General features: G+C 39.6%; 1 protein-coding gene across 2 annotated transcripts in view; it reads right to left on the bottom strand.

Annotated features, from left to right (window-relative positions):
• ADAM23 (ADAM metallopeptidase domain 23) overlaps nt 1-26,488 on the bottom strand; it is a 151,162-nt gene that overhangs the window by 33,816 nt on the left and 90,858 nt on the right. For both annotated transcript variants that reach the window (XM_036320646.1, XM_036320645.1), the window contains exons 9-18: nt 25,774-25,839; nt 18,441-18,512; nt 16,180-16,343; nt 14,638-14,722; nt 13,631-13,721; nt 11,373-11,421; nt 9,079-9,178; nt 5,276-5,347; nt 4,576-4,665; nt 2,988-3,068 (exon numbers count right to left, since the gene is read on the bottom strand). In XM_036320646.1, coding sequence (XP_036176539.1) covers nt 2,988-3,068; nt 4,576-4,665; nt 5,276-5,347; nt 9,079-9,178; nt 11,373-11,421; nt 13,631-13,721; nt 14,638-14,722; nt 16,180-16,343; nt 18,441-18,512; nt 25,774-25,839 — 870 coding nt within the window. The remainder of the gene's footprint in view (nt 1-2,987; nt 3,069-4,575; nt 4,666-5,275; nt 5,348-9,078; nt 9,179-11,372; nt 11,422-13,630; nt 13,722-14,637; nt 14,723-16,179; nt 16,344-18,440; nt 18,513-25,773; nt 25,840-26,488) is intronic.

Raw genomic sequence — 26,488 nt, 5'->3', positions numbered from 1 at the left:
CCAGTATTGTTTGCCAAGGAGTTCTCTCAGTATTGTTTATTCTGTTATAAATTGTGAACTTAGAAGGCAGCTCAGGCCTTGGCTGGGTGCTCAGTTGGTTGGAGCGTCATTCTGATACACCAAGGTTGCGGATTTGATCCCCAGTCGGGCACATACAAGAATCAACCAATGAATGCATACGTGGAATAACAAATCAGTCTCTCTCTCTTTCTCTTCCCCTCTCTCTCTCTCTAAACTCAATAAATAAATATAAATAAAAGTAGCTCAAAGGCATCAGTTAATGCTAATATCAAAATTAAGCAAAAACATACTATGAGATAAAAGAGATAAAGTCATAATGTTGCCAACAATACTGATTTGCAGAGATGCAGAAATTCTCAGAGGTCACCATTTCTTAATCATTATTAATATCAATTAAATTCAAAGTTTTCTGCCTCTTACAAAGCCAAAGAATTTGAAGGCATTTAACTCTTTTTCCGCCAGTAATCTATTTCAGGTTCATTCTGGTCATATAAAGAAATTACTAGTAATAGAACATGTTATTCTAATATGCCACTGAGAAATTAACAGTACAGTTTTTACCTTAGATAAATGAGATTAAAAAGAACATTTTAAAAAATTTAGACAAAATATTCAGTTGACCACAGAACCCTTATTATAAAAGCCTTATTTCTGGTAAATTCTATGGCAATTCAGGAATTTAAAGTTGAAATGGAAAAAAACATACTTCTAAAAGAGCTAAATACAATATAATACAGACCCAAAACAATATATGATGGGTATAAAAATAGTATTACCCTATAAAACTAAAAATATAACACAGTGGAACAGTAATTCATGAATGTCAGTACACTTGCCATGAAACATAGAGTCTACAATTCTTATACTTTGCCACTATATTATAAGAAAATTACAAAGAATCCGATTTACAATTTTAAATATAAGAAAGAGATACAGCCCGGCCAGTCCAGCTCAGTGGTTGAGCATTGACTTATGAACCAGGAGGTCATGGCTCAATTCCAGGTCAGAGCATAGAGCCTGGGTTTTGGGCTCGATCGCCAGTGTGGGGCGTGCAGGAGGCAGCCAATCAATGTTTCTCTCTCAGCATTGACGTTCCTATCTCTCTGTCCCTCTCCCTTCCTCTCTGAAATCAACAAAAATATACAAGGGGGGAAAAAGAGATGCACAGAAAAATCATAAAAGAACAGCCTGAACACATTTCAAGTGTACCGTATCCTTACAAGGGTCCATTTGGATGGAGTCTCATGATAGATATCGAGAACTTTCAAAGAGATCAATTAGGAACCTTTGTTTCCCTCTCCTCTAGTCCTTTCAGTGAAGGAAATTCAGTGTAACTCCAGCCACTCTCTGCTCTTTATTCACTTCTTCCCCAGCAGGTAAAGTGGTTGACTGGTTGATAAACTAGAGAGGAATAATTGGGCATTCTGGCTCAGTTCTGCCATTCTCTCTTGCCTACTCACATAAATCATACTCTCTCTACATGACATGTAAGGCAAGGCCAGGCTCTGCAGGGAGAGGCCACTCCAGACCCAATTTTCTCAATTACCTGTTCTACAGCCTGAACCTGGGATCTATAAAGAGGCCCATTTAGCCTCACACTAAGCTATGACTTTTATCTTGGCCATTTTCAATAACAAAAATTATATCCTGGCCTCCATCTGTACTCTATTTATTGGTAGCTCCTTGGATAGCACAAAACCTGGCAATAGGTAACTCTACTCCTAGAAACTTACCCTAATTAGCTAACTCCCAACAAGAGAACAGTCTTAAAAATGCATAAAGGTATTCACTGTCATATTAATTCTAATTCTAAAAAGTTGCTAAAAATCTATAAAAATCCACCACTGGATACAGAAATCAACTAATACACATGACAGGCTCTCATGCAACCATAAAAAGGATTTTTATGTAATAAATATGTCATGGTGTGGGAAAATGCTTTTAAGTGATGTCAGAATGAATATGAAGGTCCAGTGAAATCTAGAGTTCTTACCAAGTTCCTACCTGTCCTGATTCCTGGCTTCCTCTCTGAATGTTCCCACGCATCTCCTCTCTTTTCCTTTTCTTGAAGAAGCCAAGCTCCTGTACCTGCTGCTTTCTGCCAAGCTCCTTCTTAGCTGTTTCTACTTAAATGCCTACCCCTCCAAGAAAATATACCCGACCACTCCACCTCAAACCCCCACTCCCTCGGCTTTTGCACATCGCCTTATTTTATGCTTAGCTCTTACCACCGCTGGTATTTTTGTTCACTCACTTGCCTTTCTCCACTGAGCAGAATGTGAGCTCCAGAAGAGCAAGCCCTTGTCCATTGTGACCCCTCTCACATCCCAACTTTTACAGCGGTGCTTGCCATATGGTAGGTGCTCAAAAAATGTTCATACGAATGACAAATAAAGACTTGGGATAACATAACATAAATGTTTAAACGCATACAGATTACATAAAGAAGGAATGCTACAGGTCAACATTAATTATATGTTATAATAATTTTAATGTGAGACGATCACGCCAAAGCACATCGGCCACGCCACCAGACAGGTACAGAGCGGAGAGGGCAGGACTCCTGCTCCCAGTCCCGTTTCACCCAGAGCAGTGCTGCTTGCTTCCTGCTTTCTATCTTGGGCTCCCATCCAAAATTTTGTGGTTTTTTTTCTTAAAAAAAAGGGGGTTTTGTGGCTTAAAAAATGTTTGTAAACAGTACATTAGTGCTTCATTAGTGTTTTCGATGTGGGGACCAAGAAAGAAGAATCAATTAGTTGGGTATAAACCATATAAAGGGAACTAATTATGAAAAGGAAACTTGGAAGAAAAAGAGATTCCTAAAATAAAGGCAGGCTGGAAAACTACTAGAAAACAAAACAAAAAACAAAGGGGCCAAAGCATATTCACACATGTAATCCAAAGGGAAAGCTTTAAAATGTGCATTTACACGTAAAATGTATTACCTAAACCTCAGTTTGCCATACCTGGCCCGAGTCCCCAGTACAGTACTCGGTAATATCACACCCATTCACAGCATCCCGACATTCATATCCTCTTGGCTGAAACTGCAAATTGAAATCCAATGTTAGGAGCTAGTATTAATTAACCTTTCTTAGAGTTAGCATTCTGATGTTCACCAGTAATTCTGGTACTCTCTCACAACCATCACCAAACTCTTTGTATGAATTAGCAAGGTAGGTGCAGAATGAAGGCAAGGCCCAGTTCTCACTCTTTGTAGTAAATATGAATCATTAACCAAGACAGTAAATGTTTGGATTTCAAAACCCACTGTCTCAGAGTATTATTTTTAAAAAACAATGTAATGGCAACTATGTAAAGAAGAAACACTGGTGTGGCTAGAGACAAAAGAGCGACAAAACACTAAAATACAAACATTTAAGATTTCTCTGGAGGTTTATGTATCCACCCAATGTTTACTAATTAACTTTATGAACTTGGATGTTAATCTTGCTTTAACTAAATATATACAATCAAATGTCAATGGTTCCCTTCAGTAACACCAGTGGATGCCTACTGTATACAAGGCATTTGGTTGGTCTGATTGGGGATAAGTAAAAGATTAAGGAATTACCTTCAAGCAACTTATAACCTGGTAGGGGACATAAGGTGAGTATAAACTAAGCTGGAATCTTCTAGAATACCATATGTATACTGTGGGGAGCCGCCATAGGGTTAAACCTCGGCCTGACCTGTTGGCAAAGTCACAAACAAGTCCCAGCTTAGAGGGCATAGTCCTCTTAAGCATAATTAGGCTTCACCTAATAACGCTCCCTAGGTCTTATCTGGGAAGCTAATGGGCTGAGGGAAGTGCAGCAAGAGCAAGAACAAAAACAAGTGAAACTCACAAACAGTGTAAACAAGTGAAACTCACAAGAACAGTGTAACTTTGGTAACCACTACCTTGTTTACCTCTGACTATAAAATAAAGGCTCAGTTTGCCTCAGGATCTTTCTCTGTGGCCTCAGCCAGGCACAGGAAGATCCACGGAGACTGAAGAGAGCTAGAGAGTTCTGAATACTGTCTCTGTGTAAAACATTCTTTGCCGATTCCATCCACACCTCTGAGAACCCCTGGACCGCTGGGGCTGGACCCCGGCAGTATAATACCCATTAATATTGAATAAAATGATCAAATTATGTAATTCTATAGGTAAAATGAATATTAGAGGTTTTTATAGATGAGAAAAGAAAATATTTTTTAAAGGACTTTTTAAAAGTTAACTGGTCTCTATAGGTAGAAGTAACTATGTGTCTACACACATAGTAGACATACATTCATACATGACTTCCTTATCTAGCTTTTTTGCCTTGGTAGGGAATTTAAAAAGCCAAGTGTAAAACTATGAGCACTAGCTTTTATGCTCAGAGTCTAAAATAAAAAGACCACAGGAACTGTCCCTCTTCTATTCAACCATCTAACCTGGTTTTCATCTGCGTTAACAGGGCAACTCTTAATGTTTATTTTAGAAGGACTACATTTTTTAAATGTATACATTGAGATATTTGGCCCATATGTCAATGAAAAGAATGATGAAGCTGTCAGGAAACTCACCAGACATGAGGTATTGTTGCAGCAGGGCCCATCGCTGCAGTGGGCCCCATTGGAGAGAGAGCACTTCTTACAGCACAAACCATAGCATTCCTAGAAAAAGCACTTCACGTGAGAAAGTCAGGACACTTCCCCACTGGTCCATTCAACATTCTTTCCACGTATGACTTAGGCATAATCCAGACGAGGGGATTCATACAATAGTAAGCAAATACTTCAGGAAAGAATTAATCACTTGGACAATGACAGAGTTCTTCCTGCCATATATCTCAACAAAGCATGATCTTCTATGAAAGGGCTTCTCTACTCAAATGTTACCTTATTCCTTAGCGGGCATCCCACCCTTGGCTAGCTCTATGACATTCTGAATACTCAATCTAGTTTTATAAAGACAAAAATAATACACAACGCAGAAAGACTGTTTCGTGATTTGGTAAAACCTGTCTGGGGTAACTGTGAACTATGAATTTTTAAGAGGTAGGGAATTTGATTAGAAGGATCCACGAGGTTTTCTCAGACAGGGCCATAAGGACATGATTAATTCTAATGCTGTGTCTGAGCTGGGATTAAGCATTGATGAGCAAGATCAGAAAGAAAGGCAGTGAGACCACAGTGAATGATATTGCAGGCGTCTCACTAATGCTATTCGTGTTTGCTCTGTGTAGGTGCTGTGCTGCAGGTAAAAAAGAACTCTTATACCTACCACATGGAAACCACAATCACATTCCTCCCCAGCTTCTACGTATCCATTTCCACATTCTGTGGGCTCAAATAGCTGAGGCCATTAGGGAGAGAAAGGAAAAACATTTTAATTTATCACAGAAAATCAGCACATCAATCAGGCCACATATATGGCCCTTCAATCAGCTATCCCGTGATATACTTTTGTGATCTGTTGCAATAGCATCTTATAAATGATGTCTGTGTGGGAAATACTGTTCACTTATTAATAATACTTATAAAACCCATGTTTTATTTTTTAAATATATTTTTATTGATTTCAGAGAGGAAGGGAGACAGAGAGGGAGAGGGAGAGGGAAACATCAATGATGAGAGAGAATCATTGATCGGCTGCCTGCTGCACACCCCCTACTGGGGATCAACCCCACAACCTGGGCACTGGGGACCCTTCAGTCCGCAGACCGAAGCTCTATCCACTGAGCCAAACCGGTAGGGCTAAAACCCATGTTTTAAATGGGGCAATATCTCTTGGAGGATTCTATGGTGGTGGGCTCCAGAGGTGACCTCCATCATCACAGTTACTTTTTATGGAGATAAGCTGTCAACAAGAATGGATCACTTCTCATATTTGCTAATGGAGCTAAGGTGCATTGCTAAGAAGGCTCATATATCTAATTTGTTGACTTATCTCAAGCCAGCTGAGAAGACATCAAAATTGTCAAAAGGATAAAAATGTTTCAGTCTAGCCAAACGTGATATACACAATCAAGCAAACACAAATAAGCTTAGAATAAAATGTGGCTGGAAATCCACTCCCATCATTCTCATTGAAAATAAATCCATACTGCCTGAAGCATATTAAGTACATACGCAGACATATACATGGATGTACAGAAATCTCTCGGTCCTTCCAGGAGCAATGAAGAGTCAAATGTCTACAATAAACCACCCTCTGATGCCATGAACTTGCTCACCAGATAAACACTATTGCAACCAATTGTGGAGGCAGTTGATTGTTTATGGGAACCATTCCTACTTCTTTTAACCGAGGCAAGATTTCTCTGTGCATGTCCAGCACACCCCAACCCAAATCTCAGAGCCATGAGTAGGAGAGGGAGAAAGAGACTCCTTCCCCACCAACATCACACACCCAAGCCAGGGGTGGCTTCCACTGAGTCCACCTGAGAAAGATCTGATCCCCCCTTCCACTTCCAGGAAGGAGAACTATTATAAGAAACGGGGAAGATTTCCAGGAGACATGGGTGGGACTCCCCGGCGGGCAAGTCCAATGAATGAAATCAACAGTCCTAATGCCTGTGGTATTTTGATCAGCAAGCAGGAGAAAATGGAAAAGGGAAGGGCAGACCGGAACATGTAACCTTAGGACTCTTCTCTTGAGACAGGTCACTGTGGCACAGCACATGGGAAACATGGCCTTGGGAAGGTTCCCGCGGCACAAAAAAGATGCACACAGGTCATGTAAAAACACATAAAACATGCATCCGTACAGTCATTGGCTGAAAACACTTGGACAAAGTCAGTTCTTTGTTACATACATAAAAACACTGGAATCCAAAGGGGCTTTTTACAAAACACGCTAATATGCCGTTTTCAGCGAAAAACAATTTCCTATTTACTAACTTTTAAAATTAAAGGTAGATGGTTACTTTTAAGTTTCCAGCTTACTGGAATCATTTTCTTTCCACTCACAGGCAATGTCAGACATCTAGTGATGGATCCTTATACACACACTCAAAATCTTAACCTTTCCCAACAACTCAGTGTTGTTGCCTCACGTGTGATGCTTATAATTAGTTGGTGAGCTGCAAGGCAGGTAAAATTGGCCACATGCATTGCATTCAAAATACCAGTTGCTCACATTAATTCATCATTACTCATTGCATCCATTTTATACACTCTGGAGTTGTCAGGTTTCTGTTGCATTGAGATGAATGTCATAAAAGGCAGGCAGCCAAGTTTTAATGATGCAAGTTCACTTTAAAATTCCTATTTCTTTTTCTGCAGCCTTACTTAGATTCTATACAAATGTCAAGGCATCAAACTACCATCCCCTGGCTATAGCAGTATCACTTAATTATGGGGATAGGAATAAATTATTCTGTCAGTTACCCACATTAGTACTGATTTTTTTTAAAGACTAACATGATTTCACTGCTCTCTCAATTTGCAGAGTGTTAAACACTTTGTATAGCAATGGACTTGTTTTGACTTAAAGGAAATATGAAATGTGCAATGTTAGAATGTCTATACCATCTGCTAATTAGCACCAACCCTGTCTTTTTGTCTGTTGAGCAACTTTTTCCAAACATATTACTATAGGTCTGTAGTCCCATACCAAAAGCTTTATATCTGGTGAATTTGAGGACTCTGGCTTTTCTGGATTTTAGAAAAGTATGATGCATTTACCATGTTCCATGTAATAACCCTGAGGGGCCTGTTGGATGCCCTATAATCAAACACATTAATATTTCCACAGCAAGACTTACAGATGTTCACACTATGAGGGATAAAGATTTTCAGTTCAGGACAAGTGACACTGTCCATTGTGTCTTCTGCAAACTAATAAAAACGCTTCCAGTTTTCAGAGCTTTTGAATGAAGGAATCCGTGGATAAGGGATTATGACACTGTATATATGAACTTCAATGAAATGTCAATTGACAATGTGGACCTTCCCAAGTAAAGAGACTGTGTAATATAACATATATGTGTTAATGGGATCCATAAATACTTGGCCCATTTTTTTTGCTCTCTGATATTAGAAATGCTTCTTTTCTGGGAGAACAGACTATGAGAGAGAGGAAGGAAGGAAGGAAAGAAGGAAGGGAGGGAGGGAGAGAGGAAGGGAGGGGAAGAAAGGCCCAACTGGTGTGGTTCAGTGGTTGAGCACTGACCCATGGACCAAGAGGTCCTCGGTTTGACTTGATCTGACCCCAATAGAGGGCTGTTCAGGAGACAGCCAATCAATGTGTCTCTCTCATTGATGTTTCTGTCTCTCTATCCCTCTCCCTTCCTTTCCTCTCTCTGAATGTCAATAAAAATATATTTTTAAAAAAGAAAGATAGGATGGATGGAAGGATGGAGGGAGGAGAGGAGGGGATGGGAAGGGAAGGAAGAAGAGGGGAAGGGGAAGGGAAGGGGAGGAGAGGGGAGGAGAGGGCCAAGACATTAGTTATACCCCTAGAGAGAATGTTAAGGCCAAATGCAATTTTTGTCAGAGAAATGTTAAAGCAATATATCTTAATGTAATCCACTATTTCTTAGTACCAGGGTAAAAACCCTAACCTGAAATTTCAAATATATTTTAATTAAAAGATTGTTTCAGGGAGAGGGTTGGGAGAGGGTGCAGCAGCTAGTGCTAAAAAACAGATTCAGAACAGTAAAATCTGGTGAATTTTACTGTTATATCTGGTGAATTTGAGGACTCTGGCTTTTCTGGATTTTAGAAAAGTATGATGCATTTACCATGTTCCATGTAATAACCCTGAGGGGCCTGTTGGATGCCCTATAATCAAACACATTAATATTTCCACAGCAAGACTTACAGATGTTCACACTATGAGGGATAAAGATTTTCAGTTCAGGACAAGTGAACTGTTCATTTAAACAGGTCTCACTCTTCAACATGAGAAAGCCTTTGGTAACTAAATATTAACTTATTGACAACAACCCTGCTTTCCAAGACAAGTGATACTTGGCACTATTCCACTGTGTGTGTGTGTGTGTGTGTGTGAGAGAGAGAGAGAGAGAGAGAGAGAGAGAGAGAGAGAGAGAGAGAGAATATTATACTTCCTAAGTTACTAACCTTCGTTGGCCTGTTGAAAAGGCAGGCTCCACCCCCTCTCTGTAAAAAGTCTCTATATTCCAAAATGCTGCACTTTGAGAATTTTCTGGAATGGGATACCCTGAGGAAATAAAGAATCAATTATGTAAATAACTTCCCAAAAGAAGTCATCGGAGAAGAAAATTAAAACCCTGGATTTAGAACAAAATGTTCACTCTGGACTCAGATGATTCTACACAAATTTTGACAAGGTTCTTATGTTCAAATCGGCAAAGTATGTGTGATCGAGTTTATAAAAATAACCTGGGGGCTAGGGGACAACCTCCTCAGCATCCAGGCTTTTTCATGCCTGGCTTTCAAAGACTTTTTGAAAAGCTCATCACAAAACTTCTTCGTTAAGCCTGTATTTTAAAATGTGGTCATTTTTATTTGCTCTGTCTCAGTAAAGGTAGGCACTTTTTTGCCTCTGTCCTGAATAAAAAGACCTCAGGAACCCACTGGATTTTTTTTTATTTTTTTTTTTTTTGAGGAGGAGGGAGTTGTAAGGGTCAATTATTAATGATTGTATAATGCAAGCTTCCACAAAACAATTCCAGTAAACAAGAAAACCCGAAAAGAATGTATTAGGCCATATATATCTGTGTGTACATGCATATATGCTTTTAGTGTACACACACACACAATACAAACAGAATTAGGGTAAGCTCCTGTGAATAATAGCTCCCTGTTCTCAATCACAAATACTATTATTAGGTGACATTCATGACTTAGTAGGATTACAATATGAGCTTCTCTATGATTTGATTAATCAAATTACTATCTCTATGTCAGTCAGTACATAGGGGAATGTTATACACATAGTCAAGGTTAAACTAAATCACGCACATTAATTCCTCGAGCATATTTGTAATAGCACTTGATTTGAAGTTTGAAAGGCCACTTATGCCAGGAGGTAATCCAATAATTCTCTGTATCCTGATATATGAGGGCAGTGTATGGAAGAAGGTGAAATCTGCCATTGTTGACAGTAATCTCTTACAAGAACTACACAGAAATGTGTACTTGAAAAAATAAATATTAATGTCAGTTTTACCATATCCTATATGTAGTCTCAAAAAATTCATTTAAAGGGGATCAAATACATGGTGACGGAAGATGATTTGACTTTGGATGGTGGGCACACAATGCAATATGAAGATCATATATCATAAAAATTTATACTTGAAACTTATACAATCTTATTAACAAATGTCACCCCAATAAACTTAATAAAAAGAAAGAAGTCATTTTGAAATTGGGAGTTTAGATACAGACCTATAGAACCAATATTATAAGTAGTGTTACTTCCCTATAGCAGTCCTCCAAAAAGCCTGCTTAAAAGCCATAATATTACTAAACTATGGTTCAGCAGCAAGGGGCTATGCCGTTTCTGTGTTCTAAAATAGCAGGCAGAATGGCTGGCTCTCCCTGCAAACCCTCAGGCTCACACTCCTGTCTGTCCTATGAGCTGAACTCCTGGTGGGAGAATAAGGAAAGGTCTCTGTCCAAACAGCTCAGGTTTCTGGCAACTGGGGCGCTTAGGGATGGGGGTAGCACTAGAAATGGCCAATGTATTGAGCAGATGTCGGGAATGGGGCCAAGAAGTAGGAGGGGCACAAGGGTGAGAAACCTCTCCCATCTATAAGGAGAAGATTCTAGCTTAGGGGCCTTGGGACAGAGGTTGCCCTGGGAGAAGGGTCCCTGGGAAAGAGGACAACGTTTCCAGGCCTTGGTGCACAGAAGCAATGGCAGCTCTGGGACAGAGAGGAGGTAGGTGAGGAAATGTTCAAATGTCTATCAGTAGAAGACTACCTAATTTAGACACGATCTGTCTTAATAAAAAAAGTTATTGGTTATATAAGCAGTACAGTATAATTTTTATTACAGCAACATATCTATTGGTGAGTTCCTTAAGATATAAATTGATGACTAAATTGGTTTTCACTGACTGCTTCAGGTAGACAACCAGCTTTTATTCTAAGTGTACTGAAAAATTAATATCTCTATTAAACTTAGAAGCATTTAATACTATGCTATCTTTAAGGGTTAATAGATGTAGAAGTAGTTACTATATCTTACACTGATCATCAACTTTAAATAAAAAATTAAAACATAAAGTAAATTAGTCCTTTCATTTTTAAAATATCAGATAATTAATTATTGAATTTATACTAAGTGCTTAGCTTAAAAGGCCAGTACCGAGAGATTGTGTATCTAATTATATGCAGCAATTGCAGTGAAAGACATTCATCAAACGCACGTATATGAAAATTTACCCTGTTTCCTCCATTATGCAGCCTCCCCAGGATTCTGTGCAGTCACATTCTAGTCCAAAGAAACAAAGCAACAGAAGAAAAGAGAAACAACGAAAGTCACATCTGTCATTTGCATTACAGCTCTTCAATAATTTCTTAATTCTAATTCCACTCCTAGGTACAGACAGTGACGTCTCACAGAGCAAAATCGACTTCCTTTAAATCAATATGTCTTCATTCTTTCCAGAAGTAAAGGTCACCTCCTAACAGCCGGCAAGAAATACAATTGTGCCTCTCCTCATTATTGTAACTCAGAGAACTCAATTAAATTCCTCGTTCCAATGTTGAATGAAAAGTACCCTGGTCTGGACCACAGAAAGCTGTGGTCCCAGTTCTCCTTGGTGAAAGGGTCCCATAGGGAAGCGACTTAGCATGTCTGGGGGTTCAGTGTTTCCACCTCTAAAATGGGGAAGGTGTCTCTCTGCTTAGATGCCAGGGTGGTCCTGGGGCTCACATGACGTGGTAACCTGTGAGCTCTCTGTCCACTGCACTGCTCTACGGCACAAATGCAATGAGCCATCATCGCTGTCCTGCTCCCAGAGCATACTGGAAGTTAAAGAGTCCAATTTGCTATGGTCAGAACAGGGATCGGCCAGAGACCTGAAGAACGCTATGCTAAACGGTTTGGTAAGAGAGAGCTATCTAAAACAGACATGTAGATAATCATTTACATTAAATAACCATCATTAGCATAGATACCAAAGACTGACATATTGATACTGTGAAGGGCTATTCTTGTCACTTATTTTTCCCTATTCTCTTTTCTATCATAATTTTAAAGAAAGACTCGCAAATTGATTTTTTTATCATTGAAAGCTCAAAACTAATAATTATCTAGCTAAACAAACAATTCACAAAGGAATTAAGAATTTTAGGAAGGAAGGAAGGAACTACGCCAGGCACTAATGAACACTATTTCTCACCCTATCCCATCATCCAACTCAGTACCACCTCTCAGCTGACCCCAGCACTGGCCTCTTCCTGGCTTCAGGGTTTTCAATTAAGGTGGGAAACCTGGTCCTACTCCTTTCTGATTTTAAGGCATCTAAGCCAGCTGCTGAACCTTCTTTGGTGTGTACTGTTTTCTTGGGAAAGCAAATACACTGAGCAAGATGTTGATAAATGAAAGTCTGGAGATAAGTGCCATTAGACTTAACATACCCATAATGTGATGCCCATCGAGAGTCAAAAAGTACCAGATGTAAACGTTAAGGTACATTTCCATTCTTTCCTTCTTTGGGGAGGTTGGGGAGCGGGAATGTTTACGCCTTGTGTCTGATATTTTCACAGGGGAAGGAAACTTCCATTTCATTCCAAAGTAAGAGAATAATTTGAGCGAACACCTTGGTCTTTCCTTCCATGGGATTACATTATGTGAGTCCTGGGCACTTTTGCCTTCTACCACAAAATGTATTAGAAATTATATTTGATTATTGTGTTGGTATAAAGAGGAATATTATCCACAGTGGATTTTATTCTGATTTTTAAAGAAATTAAAATTTTTCATGGACCCCTAACACTACTGTGGGCCTTAGACACTCTGTCACTGGAAACTCAGGTCTGCCTTTCCATCCACCTCTCATCTGGTCAACAACCAGAGGAACACCCCCCAGGCACTGGCTGCATTTTCCTACCGGCTAGGATCTGTGGCTCTGTTTGCACTCCTCTCGGCCCTGCCTGCCCACTAGAGTATATCCTCTACCACCTGCCCCCAAGCTCACAAGGCCCTGTATCAGGACCTCCTGTCCGGGAGGCTTCTTCTCTATCGTTTCTTGCTAGGACTGGTGGATGAGTTTAATTAGAGGTAGGTAGGTAGGTAAGTGGAGTTTGAGATCCTTTTTGACTCTGGATCTAAGCTATTTCCTGATCCACCTGTACTCTTATTAAACTAGTGAAGGAGCCCCCTGGGGCATCGTGTGTCTATACTCAGGTGGTTAGAACCCAAAGGGTGAGGTGTCACCACCCCCAACACTTCACAGTATGAAAACGCTGATAATACTCTGAGAAAGTGAGTATGCTTCTGGGGACTTTGAAAAAAAGACATTTCTACAACCCAAACATAATAAGAATTACCTTGAGTTGCTCATCTTATCATTGTTTTAGAGGAAGGAGATATACTACAATTAAACGACAATGACTTAGAAAAGAAGCATATGTATTTGTTAACTGGTCATGCATTACACAGACATGCAAGTGAGTGAGAAGGTCGGTGTACATACTTGGCTTTCTGCTAGAAGGTTCCCATTGGATTCCAAGGTTTTGAGCCAGGCTCTGCGATAATACTTGTGCCACTGCCATTGGAAGACCATACTGTTTTTCAGAGTTGAAAGTGTGTGGGAAACATTTGAGAGAGTGCACAAAACTAGTTATTATTTCTTCATCATCACCATGTAACATCTCAGTTCCCTAAGAGCCTCACAGCATCAGAAAGCAGCATCTGCTCCTTTATCACTTCTTCCTGGCAACTGAGCCCAGGAAGCAGGAAGCCTCTGTTACTACATGGCACCTCTCCAAACCTTATGCTCTCCTCTCACATGATATTGTAACATACAAGTCATAAAAGGTTGTGCCCCAACTCAACTCATATCAAACCAAGAATAAATTCAACTTCCTAGAAGCATGTCAAGAGGACTCCACTGAAGGATGGTCATGAGGATAAGCTGGGATACTCTGGTATGGCTCAAGGTTTAGATACAGTTGGTTCAGCTTTTTGGGTGCTACTGCCAACTGTTATCAGAATTTTCATTACATAAATGAAGATACTGAGATTAAGGAAATAATTGCTTCAATTACTTCTACAGATAGGTAGGTAGAAGGCATAAATATAAAATAATTACATAGGGACAAAACAGAGATGCTGAGTAGATACAATCACGAATTCTTTCATATAAATGAGTTAAACTTAACTTGGGCAAAAGAGCATTATAATTTTCAAAAATAATTGTAAGGGATTAACAAGCTTGTAAAAATGTATCTATAGAGGCCAAAAAAACCTCTTTGGCTTGTACTTGCCTGATAAAAAGGAAAACTATCATTATAAAATGAAACAATACCTCTTTTCTTACAAGGTTTATTTATTAATATAAACATTCATACTGTATTCTCATCATTATCATTCTAAACAGGCCTGAGGAAGGATGCAAACTGGGCCACGGGGCGGGGTGGGAGGGGGATCAGATCAGATGCAAAGATAAAGCTCTACTTTAAGAACACTGACAAATTTTACCTCATTCACACCAACTCCCCTCGTGCGAGAACAGACACCTCCGAAGTAACTCAGACTGCTTCTCTTATAGTGGAATGTCACGCGCCTTAAGGAAGAAAATCGATATTAGGAAGCCAATGTAGTGACCATCACATAAGCTCTCCCCAAACATGTCTACTCTCCTACACTGAACACCCCCAAATCATCCTCCTTCACAATAATCAAAAACTGCATTTTAAAAACATTGAAATTTATGCTGTCATAAAAAACCTTTAAATTTATGTTATGTTAATAATCTCAGTTGAGCAAATATTAACTGAGCCCCTACTAAGCATCATGTAGGAACTCAGGAATTGAGAACACAAACTCTTGATTTTCTTCCAATAGAGACTATCTCGTAGTTATACAAAAATATTGCTGATTATTACAAAATGTTGATTAAAGACTGGAAGAAAAGAAAGTAAACAGTAAAGGTGAGAGGAAAGGAAGGAAACTTTGATTGGTTTGATCCCAGGAGAGAACCTTAGAGAACTGTCTGAAAACAGCCTCATCGTATGTGGGGAACACCTATTACACACCAGAAAATATGGTACCTCTGTTCCTCAGTGATAGTTCAATTTTATTCAATAATTCACTTGAAAAGTCTGTATTTCCTAGCCTCTCTTGCAGCTCAGTATGGCCATATGAGTAATATTTAGCAGCCCTGGCCTGTGTTTCTCAACACAGAGCTTAGGCCCGCTCACCAAAGAGTCTCAGATTTGATGGCCAGTCAAGGGTTCATCCCCAGCACAATTGGGGCACATATGGGAGGCAACCAATTGATGTGTCTCTCTCACATCTATGCTTCTGTTTTTTTCTCTCTCTTCCCCTTCCTCCCCTCCACTCTCTCTAAAAATCAATGGAAAAAATATCCTCAGGTGAGGATTTTTTAAAAAAAATTAACAAATGATTTCTTGGTGACACTAATGTGTGCAAGCTTTTAGGAAATCTGCTTCAAAGGAACTAATTCAGCAGAAGGCATGCCTTCTTACAATCCTCCAGGACCATCATTCCTGCCCTGTAATAAAGGCTGGAGCACCAGCAACCACCTTGAGGTGACCTTGTGGATGGAAGGTCTGAAGGTAGGGATATTCTCTGAAGGTAGATCTAATGACTATGGAACCAGCAGCCTCCCGGCACCAGACAGCCTTCCTCCATGCTTCTCATTTAATGGAGAGAGGAATCAACATCACTCTCTTTTTTTTTCTTTTAATATATTTTTATTGATTTCAGAGAGAAAGGGAGAGGGAGAGAGAGATAGAAACATCAATGATGAGAGAGTATTACCCATCGGTCGCCTCCTGGATGCCCCCTACTGGGGATCAAGCCCACAACCCAGGCATGTGTCCCTGACTGGAATCGAACCTGGGGCCTTTCAGTCCACAGGCCGACGCTCTATCCACCGAGCCAAACCAGCTAGGGCTCAACATCAGTCTTGTTCAAAATCGATATATTGATATAGAACTTAACTCATAAAATAAAGGGATAAAGACAAATGTCAAACCAAAGATGGTGGGCACATACGAGATGAGATGCACAGCATCGGCGTGCTGCTTGATACGCTGCCGGTATTTGGAGAATTCATGGAGCATCTGCACAAGGTTGGTGGTGATGTCGATGTGATCCTTCTCAGTCCAGGTCTCCACAGCCACTAGGACAACCCTGGTATTGAGCTGCTCCTTGTAAATCTGAGGGGACACAACAGGACAGGTGCAAGAGAAAAACACTGGGTCAAACGTGCACCATCAGTGATTCAGAGTCGGCGGGAAGATGGGAGGGGAGGGGAGAGGAGAACACGAGGTCATAATTGGCTCATTCGAGAGAATCTTCATTTCCTTTCCATTTTCCAAGAGCAGCAATAACAATGAACAATCACACAATTTGGCTTCTCCTCTAAGATTGTTTTCATCTGAAATCAGCACCGTTAGTGGCCAGGCATCTCACTTCAGGATAGATAGGAGGGATGTCAAGATTCTAAAGCCTGGATATAAATTCAAAACAGGGTTCAGAAAAAACACCCTCCCAAACCTCATAGGAGGTAACAGGTTGGAACCAAATTCATCAGCCCTGGGTAGTGTAGTATGACCAGTTATTCCTACAAGACTGGAACAGATCACTAAATCCTTGGATAAGCACCAACCGCATGGCTGGCTTGCCCTGGGACGCTTTGTGAGATGAAAAGTAAAGCAGCAGTGGGAAAGAATCCCAGAGCCGAGGCCAGAAGAGGAAAGAGCAGATTTGTATCACCATTTCACCTTCACCACAGGGTGGCGTCACTCACAGCGTTTCCATTGTGTCTCTCCGCTCTCTCTCTACTTCAGGCCCGGTAGCTAAATAATTCACATAATTAAGCAATTTCAATGAATGTTGTCATTTTGTCCTATTTCCAAGCTAATTAAGAAAATAACGGCTGACCTTTGAACACACCGCAGAGCGGGAGTCGCAGCATGCCTAAATCAACCTGAAGCAGAAATGATTTCTACAAGGAGCAAGTGAAATGTAATGTCTTTTCAAAATCAATTGTTCAGCTTCAGAACCTTATATGGCAATCCAAAATACAAATTACACTTTGCAAGATGTGATTCGGTTCAATCATGCTGAAATGACTAACAGAGGAATGCTGCCAAGTAAACAGCTTTGGCAGGGGGAAAGGTGTGTTTAATATTCTCATTTCCATATTCACTTATAATTTTCCTCTCAGAAGACTGACAAGAGCTGAAATTAAAGGAAACCAGGTACAAAGTGGCTTTCAGAATTTCAATCCTAACTCCATACGACACTCTGTGCCCCTCCAGCTGTGCCTACCAGGCATTCTAGGCTATGAGTCTTTATAGGGTTGGGGGTTTTGGACTGTTTAAAGGGCAGAAGAGAAGGCAGTTCTTTGGAGAAAATAAGTATCATTTAAGTATTCGGCAATTTATAAAAAGGTTTTTTCCCCCCTAGTTAAGAGGGAACATAACAATAAATATCAGATAAAAATATATTTAGCTGAACAAAATAGCACTTAACATTGGAATACACAAAGTAGTATGCTATCTTTAATTGATGACTCGTCTAATGAGCAATTTATTGGAACACAATGAATAATATTCACATCTATGGAGTGCCTACCTAACAGGAAAAAGCAAGAAAATCTTAACCATCATTCCCTGTAATTTACAAAATAAGAGAAAAAATTATCAACATAAAAGTTTTTAGTTTGAGGTCTTTGTAAGGAGATATGTATTTTACCTGTTTCAAATCCGTTTTGTGTGGGGACACACTTAATTCTGTCACCTGGAAATGAAGTCTGAAACATTCTACCAAGGGAACAGTAAGAAGACAAATTTGAGTTCTTTTAAAAAATTTATTTTTGTATTTCCTATACCCTTCAAACATGGTCCACCTCAATCTATTAGAGTGCTTCTGCGATATGTTTAAGTCAATAAGCTCAATTGATTATTACGAACAAAGTCTTCTTTGTCAGGTTGAACTGACACTCTTCTTGGTAGCTAATTTTCTCCCGGATTTTTGTCCTCCTTAAGCTCTGGAGACAATGAGGTCCAGACATCACTTAGAAGCAACTCTCGTGGATTTTTGGAATTCCCTGAATAACTCAACAGTCCCCTGAAACTCTGACAACACCACTCTTTGTGAAGCAGACCACCCTATAATTCCGCAGCCAGATGAACTTAAGGGTGGAATTTTCACTTTTGCTCAAGCAAGAACTAAAGCAACAAGTAAGCACATAGAGATGTAAAGCATCTCACCTTAGAAACAGAGGTTCGAGAAAACGGGATACTTACAGAATCTACGAGGTTGACCACAGACTTTGCAAAGTTGTTGGTGTGTGCATGAGAAGAGCGATACTTCTTATACTAGAGAGGAAAAAAAGATCTCAGTCAATGCCAAATCATAATTTTTTTCCTTTTTATTGAATTGATTGGGGGGGACACTGGTTAACACAATTATACAGGTTTCAGGTGCACAATTCTACAACACATTATTTGTACACTGTATTTGACCCCAAGTCAGATTTCCACCCATCACCATTGATTCCCCCGATACCTTCCTCTACTTTCCTCCACCTCCCACCCCTGGCAATCACCACACTGTTGTTCGTGTCCATGAGTTTTTCTCATTTTTCCCCTCTTTTGCTTAATCCCTCCCCCTCCCCCCCAGCGCCACCCTCCCCTCCAACAGTGGACAGACTGCTCTCTATCTATGAGTGCATCACTGCTCTTTGGAACAACATGGATGGACCTGGAGAGCATTATGCTAAGTGAAATAAGCCAGTCAGAGAAAGACAAGTACCATATGATTTCACTTACATGTGGCATCCAATGAACAAAATGAACCAAATCATAATTTAATGGTAAATATAAAAATTCTATAAAAGCAGGAATCTCATAGCAGCAGTAGAAATTGGGGATTAAAATTAAGAATTTAGTGGATCTGGTGGTGTTATTTATTTCTGTGTTAGGCAGCAAAACTCTGATGATCTAAAACATCCAGGATATTCCAGGTAACACAGATGGCTGACAGAAATATGTGTGAGAAGCTTTACTCCTGAGAAGGAAGTTATTTCAGTCTTAATGTCTATAAATACAACCCTTTCATTTTCAATGAAACAACCTTCCCAGCTTATAAAGTGCTTACACCAATAAACTTAGTCCCAATTGGACACCCTCCTCACTTTAAACTCAAGGGCCATACACAGATCAAGAAAATTTCTTAGGTAGCACTTTAAATATTGTCCATGATATGGAATGTATCTGTCATACATTCTAGTATATTCTTTCAGAAGAATGCCTCCTCCAAATGAAGCCTTTTGCTTTTGACTGCTCAAAGTTAGAACAAGAAGAGACATAAAGTAAAAGTGAAATGTGACGATAGCTCGTGATCATTTAAGAAAAAATAAATTAATAGAATAATTGCAAAGCAATATCTGAAGGGCTACAGTTTTAGCAAGGAGTACTTTGCTTAGAATGTCTTAGAGAGGATATTTAAAAACAAAAGTATACACAGGGGGGTCATGTCCTCTACTAAGCAAAAAACCAACCAAACAAACAAAAAACATTCCCAAACTACCAAATCAAATTTGCACCATAAGTTTTAAAAATGTGCTTCAATTATAATTACTAAAATAATGCACCCTTAATAAAGATTAAAAGTATTTCCACACTGGAAAACCATGATATGCTTTTTGTTTCTCCTTTTCCACTTTCACATTATAAACTAACTCTGTTACTATATTTTTTAAACAAAGAATATATATATATATATATCTTAATGCTTAAATTTCTGATATTGTTGATAATACTAAGCACACTACTCAGCCCATGATAAATGTTCAATAAATCAGTATTGTGTTTGCTATTAGTAGTATTCATTAATTTTTATAATGATTATATTTACATTTGCTTTGGTGTGAATGTTTACATCTGCCCCAAAATTCATATGTTGAAATCCAAACCGCCAAAATGATGGTATTAGGAGGTGGAACCTTTGGAAGTACTTAGGTCATGAGGGTAGAGCCCTCATGAATAAGATTAATATCTCTATAAAAGATGGTCCAGGGAGACCCCTAGTCCCTTCCACCATGTGAAGACACAGGACATTTTAACAGGTTTTTTTGTTTTTTTTTAATAAATGGAGCATAAAGAAGTTGCTATAAGTAGCTCAGCATTTTAAGTTGCCTATTTAAAAAAAAAACACCTTTATTGTTGAAAGTATTACATATGTCCTCCTTTTTTTCCCATTGAACCATTATAGACCCTTCCCCCTCTACCCCAGGCCTCCACTACCCTACTGTCTGTATCCATGGATTATACATATATGCATAAGAGTTCTTTGGTTGGTCTCTTCTCACTCCCCCCACTACTCTCCCCGCCCCCCCCCCCCCCCGAGATTCATCAGTCTGTTCCATGCTTCTATGTCTCTGGGCCTATTTTGTTCATCATTTTATTTTGTTTATTAGATTCCACATTTGCGTAAGATCATGTGGTACTTGTTGCCTATCTTTTTTTTTTTTTTAATATATTTTATTGATTTTTTACAGAGAGGAAGGGAGAGGGATAGAGAGTTAGAAACATCGATGAGAGAGAAACATCGATCAGCTGCCTCCTGCACACTTCCCAAGGGGGATGTGCCTGCAACCAAGGTACATGCCCTTGACTGGAATCGAACCTGGGACCTTTCAGTGCGCAGGCCGACGCTCCATCCACTCAGCCAAACCGGTTAGGGCTTGTTGACTATCTTTAAAAGTAAAAAGCAAAAGTCTCTTTGGGGTGATGAAAATGTTTGGAATTAGACAGAGGTAATGGTTCACCACTTAGTAAAGGTACTAAATACCACTGAATCATAAACTTTAACAAAAAGCTTTGGCATTAGGAAGCACATGTCACAAAAAGGAAAAATACTAGCTGACACCTCCTCTATGCAATGGTGTTACACACCTATTAAGGTACATTTTATTTTCCTTCTGAATATTAATTTGTCCTTTTTGGAAACCTCTTTTTATAGTATAACTAGAGGCCCGGTGCACAAAAATTTGTGCACTCAGGGGGGAGAGGGGGGTCCCTCAGCCCGGCCTGTGCCCTCTCGCAGTCTGGGAACCCTCGGGAGATAACGACCAGCTGGCTTAGGCCTGCTCCCGGGTGGCAGAGGTAAGGCCCAATCCCTAGGTGCAGCCCCTGGTCGGGCTCAGAGCAGGGCTGATTGGGGAGTTGGGGCTCCGCCCCCTGTCACACTCAAGGCAGGGTCGATGGGGAGGTTGCGGCGCCACCCCGTCACGCACAGAGCAGGGCCCATCAGGGGGGTTGGGGCGCCGCCACTCTCACACTCAGGGCAGGGCCGATGGGGAGGTTATGGCTCTACCCCATCACACACAGAGCAGGGCCCGTGGGGGGGGGGGTTGGGTGCTGCACCCTGTCACCCACAGAGCAGGGCCGATCAGGGGGTTGGGGCACCGCACCCTGTCACACACAGAGCCGCAGGGTGATCAGGGGGTTGGGGAGCTCCTCCCTATCAGGCACAGAGCAGTGCTGATCAGGGGGTTGGGGTGCCCTCCCCTGTCACGAACAGAGCAGGGCGGATAGGGAGGTTGTGGCCCTGCCCTCTGTCACACACAGAGCCGCAGGGCGATCAGGGGGTTTGGGCGCTGCCCCCTGTCACACTGATCCCGGTGCCGGGAGGCCTCTCAGCTCCGCTGATCCCGGTGCTGGGAGGCCTCATGGCTCCACTGATCCCGGTGTTGGGAGGCATATTACCCCTTTACTATATAGGATAGAGGCCTGGTGCACGGGTGGGGGCCGGCTGGTTTGCCCTGAAGGGTGTCCTGGATCAGGGTGGGGGTCCCCACTGGGGTGCCTGGCCAGGCGGGGTGAAGGGATGATGGCTGTTTGCAGCTGGTCACACACCCTTCAGGGTGGGGGTCCCCACTGGGGTGCCTGGCCAGTCTGGGTGAGGGGCTGAGGGCTGTTTTCAGGCTGGCAGGTGACTGAAGCTCCCAACTGCTCCTTTTTTTCTTTTTTTTTTATTATTCTGGGCCAGCTTTAGCTCTGGCTCCAGCTCTGAGGCCTCTGCTGCTGAAAGCAGGTATCTGGTTTGTTTGGGTTCTATAATTGGAACACTGTATCAACTCCAGCTCTGAGATTCCTGCTGGCTGAAAGCAGGTTTCTGGGGTTTTGTTTAGCTTCTATATTTGTAACAATGTTTCAAACTGCAAGCTCAGAGGCCAGTAAGGCAGGCGGGGAACGTTGGTTTCCTCCGTCACTGAAGCAAGCAAGCCCCATGTTAGCTTCAAGCTGCCTGGCTGCCGGCCGCCATCTTGGCTGGCAGGTAATTTGCATATTGCCTTGATTAACCAATGGGAAAGGTAGCGGATGTACACTAATTACCATGTTTCTCTTTTATTAGATAGGATGGTCAAGAGAAATATGACACGCAAGTTGTAAAATAAAAGTCTTTTTAAGTCTATCAAAATGTGATGAGATTTTCATTTATTTCATGTTTGTTATTTTCAAGTCTCTGATTTTCCTTTTAGAAAGGTCACTCTGCTTGCTATGAGTTGAGTGAATTAGATAAGTTCAAAAATGGAAACAGAGACCTGTTGAGAAATTATTACAATAGTCCAGGTTACAGGTAACAAAGGCTGGACATTATAGAGACTGTGAAAGGTGAGAAAAGAGAATAAAAAGATGTCTCCTAGGTTTTGAACTTGAATAGCTGGGGGGATGGTAGTGCCATCTAAAATAATGAGATACACTAAGAGAAAAGAAGTTAAGGACCTCACTTTAAACTCAAGGACCTCAATTATAAGAACTTATATACTTATATGCATAGTCCATGGACATGGGCAATAGGGTAGTGAAGACCTGGAAGGAGGGGTGAGTAGGGGTTGGGAGGAGGGGGAAAAGGGGAGGGAAATAGGAGATATCTGTAATACTATCAACAATAAAAAAATATATTTTTTAAAAAAAGATGTTTAGGACCCAGGAACCAAGAGTTCTGATTTAGAAATGGTAAAGTGAGATGCCTATTCAATATTGAAGTACAGATGTCAAGTAAGCAGTTGAATATGCAACTATGGAACTCAGAAGGTAAGAGGTATAAAGAGTGATGAATTTAAGTCATGATATTATTTGAAGACTTGAGACTGGAAGTGGTCATTTTGGGGGAGAGTTATCGAAAGAAAAGAGGGCCCCAAGCCAAGCTGTAGGGCATTCTTATAATTCTAGAGGTCAGATGTAAGAGACTAAGAAAAAATAGCTGGTGAAGTGGGAGAGCCGTTGTGTCACAGAAGCTTAGAGATGAAGAAAATGTTTCAAACAAGAGAGAATAATCAATTGTGTCCAGTGCTGCTGAGAGAGTGGGCAAGTAAGATAAGGACACAGTGAGTTCTAGGGTTTGTTCGCTTGAACTTCCATTTAATTAACCACCTAGCATGTACTAGGATCTATGGTAAGTCTTTCTCCTACAAGAAATATTTGTTCTTCACAACTCTATGAGGTGGATTTTATTATCCCCATTTTATAAATGTGGAAAGTGAGGCTCAGAGAGGACAAATAAAAATAGCCACAATCACATAAGTGGAATTCAAAGGCTAGTCTGGGTTGAGATAGGAAATAAACTTGTTCAGTTAATAATTTTTATAAAAGAGTTTATGTATATTCCTAATAAATCATGATTATTAATAACTCTTAATTTATTAGGTACCTATAAAATATAGTGGTTTTTCACTCTGTTTTACATCTAAAACTAATAGAGAATAATATTGAATGTAAACTGTAATTTAAAAATAAAAATAAATAAATAAATAACATAATAGCTTTTAAATAAGAAAAACCAAATGAGGTTTAAATTGAAAAATATTTGAGCTATTACATTTTCACTTATTGACGTACACATAAGAATAGAGCAATAAGTGTAAGCAAAACATTTTCATGCACTTTAAAGTATTTCAACCATTTTTCAATTAGAATATGGTTTTTAATATTTATGTTTAGATTACTGGCTCAAAGAAATGTTTGCCGACCCTTATCAAGGCTATAATTGGCTCACAAATTAGGTTCCACCAGCCAGCTACTAAGATGCTTCTACAAAATTGAGGGATTTTTTTTTTTTTTGGTCTAACGAAATCCACTGATATGATGCTTGTTCAAAATAAGATATGGGCATTTTTTTCAGGAAGCCAATATTAGGTTACTCTGCATTAAAAAAGTAACCTTGAATGTAAATGTAGCGCAATATTTCTATTTCCTTGCATGAATGAGAACTAATTTCATATACTAAGAAAAATGTTCAATCTCCATTTATGATAAAACTTACTTTCACATGTTCTGATTACTGAAAATAATTAACATTTAAAGTGCCAAATTTGCCTTTTCTTCATAAACAAATACAATCCTTAAGAAGTTTGTTTTCTAAAAAAATTAGAGCTTGATTTTCAACCTAAGGGTGACAGGTATCAACATAACTGTGCTGCCTCATCTAGCACAAAGATTATAAGATGAGTACTCTTAGTGGGATCATTATTCCAAAACCCAATAGCAAATCTCCAGATATTGAAAAACAGATGTAAATTATTCTTGTTCAGTTTGTTAAATCAGGCTTTTTTTTCCCCCCAAAGAGCCAGGTGTTAAACATTTACCAACATGCCAAAATTATTGGGTATACTAACAAATAGCCTAGTGATCAATGCTCTAAGCTTCAGCCAAGGTATTTTATAAGAGAAATGGTTAAGCCCTGTCCAGTGTGGCTCAGTTGGTTAGAGCATCGTCCCATACCATTGGGTCTTGGATTCAATTCCCAGTCAGAGCACATTTCCAGGCTTCAGGTTCGATCTTGTTTGGGAAGAGTATGGCAGGCAACCGATCCGTGTTTCTCTCTCACATCGATGTTTCTCTCTCTCACTCTCTCTCTCTCTCTCTCTCTCTCTCTCCTTCTCTCTCTCTAGAATCAATGAAAAACATATTCTTGTGTGAAGGTAAGAGAGAGAGAAATGGAGAAGCAGAATATGGTTAAGAAAGTTTCTACTTTATCTTTGTGAGAAGTCAATAGAGAGTAATAACTATCTTTATATATCTTTTTTCATATATCTTTTCATATATCTTTTAGGTGTTACTTAAACCCACATTGAATCACATTTTACTTTGACCTTCATCTTTCCAGTATTTAAATAATCAGTTAAAGATAGTCTCTTTGGGTATATCTTTATTACATATGCTTATCTCCTATAATTATATCTGCAACAAAAAAATAATAATTAGTAAGGAAAAATAACATGCTAGCAGAGCAAAGACATGGAATAAAATTAGAAAGCAGTGACCACATACATAGATGGAGGAAAGTAGAGAATAAGAATTTTAAATGAAGATAAGTGAGAAATGCCACCCAGTTAAATCCACCAATTACAATCATTATTAAACAGAGAAAGTTGAGACTTCTGAAATTTCTATAAAACCCAGTGTTCCAAAACACCATAAAATAAATGAAATCATTTAATATTTCAAAAAAATAAAACATCTAAGTATCTTGCTTTAAAAAAAGTAACAAATAATAACTGAATATAAAGTGAAGTGTACTCTTTCGCAAATAAGCTGTTGGGTTCAAAACCCATTGGTTCTATACTCTTACCGTTTTGTGATCATTAACAATCATAAGTTCCAAATATTTCATTTCTTCAAACACACCACGAGATGGCTGTGGAATATAAAAATGTATGGTCAGATATAATAGCACCTTCTCTGAGGATGACTGCTTAGTCGTAGATTGATTTTGAATTTCAGAAGAACTCTTTGCTGCCTATTTTATAAACGCCCTTGAAGAAACTTGCTCACAAAAAATAGAAAAAAAGTGACCATAAGGTGTGAGTGAACATTCAAATATTCAGAAAAAAACAATATTTAACTATTATTAAAGTACTCATTAAGACAGAGAACAGAGCCCCATGTTGTTTTTATATTATTTTATATGTAAAAATATCCTAGAGAAAAATATACAGTATAATTCTGTAAAAGTAAATAATCTCAATTAAGATGTGATAAAAGCCGAAACCGGTTTGGCTCAGTGGATAGAGCGTCAGCCTGCGGACTGAAGGGTCCCAGGTTCGATTCCGGTCAAGGGCATGTGCCTGGGTTGCGGGCATATCCCCAGTAGGAGATGTGCAGGAGGCAGCTGATCGATGTTTCTCTCTCATCGATGTTTCTGACTCTCTATCTCTCTCCCTTCCTCTCTGTAAAAAATCAATAAAATATATTAAAAAAAAAAAAAAGATGTGATAAAAATTCACATCTATTAAAAGTTCAAGAAAACCTATCCAAGAATAGTAGAGCTCATTGAGAAAAGGTAC

Source organism: Myotis myotis, unplaced genomic scaffold, assembly GCF_014108235.1.
Source record: "Myotis myotis isolate mMyoMyo1 unplaced genomic scaffold, mMyoMyo1.p scaffold_m19_p_8, whole genome shotgun sequence".
NCBI classification, from domain to species: domain Eukaryota; kingdom Metazoa; phylum Chordata; class Mammalia; order Chiroptera; family Vespertilionidae; genus Myotis; species Myotis myotis.
Note: the sequence above shows the minus strand (reverse complement) of the source record. Positions and strands in the feature narration are given on the sequence as shown.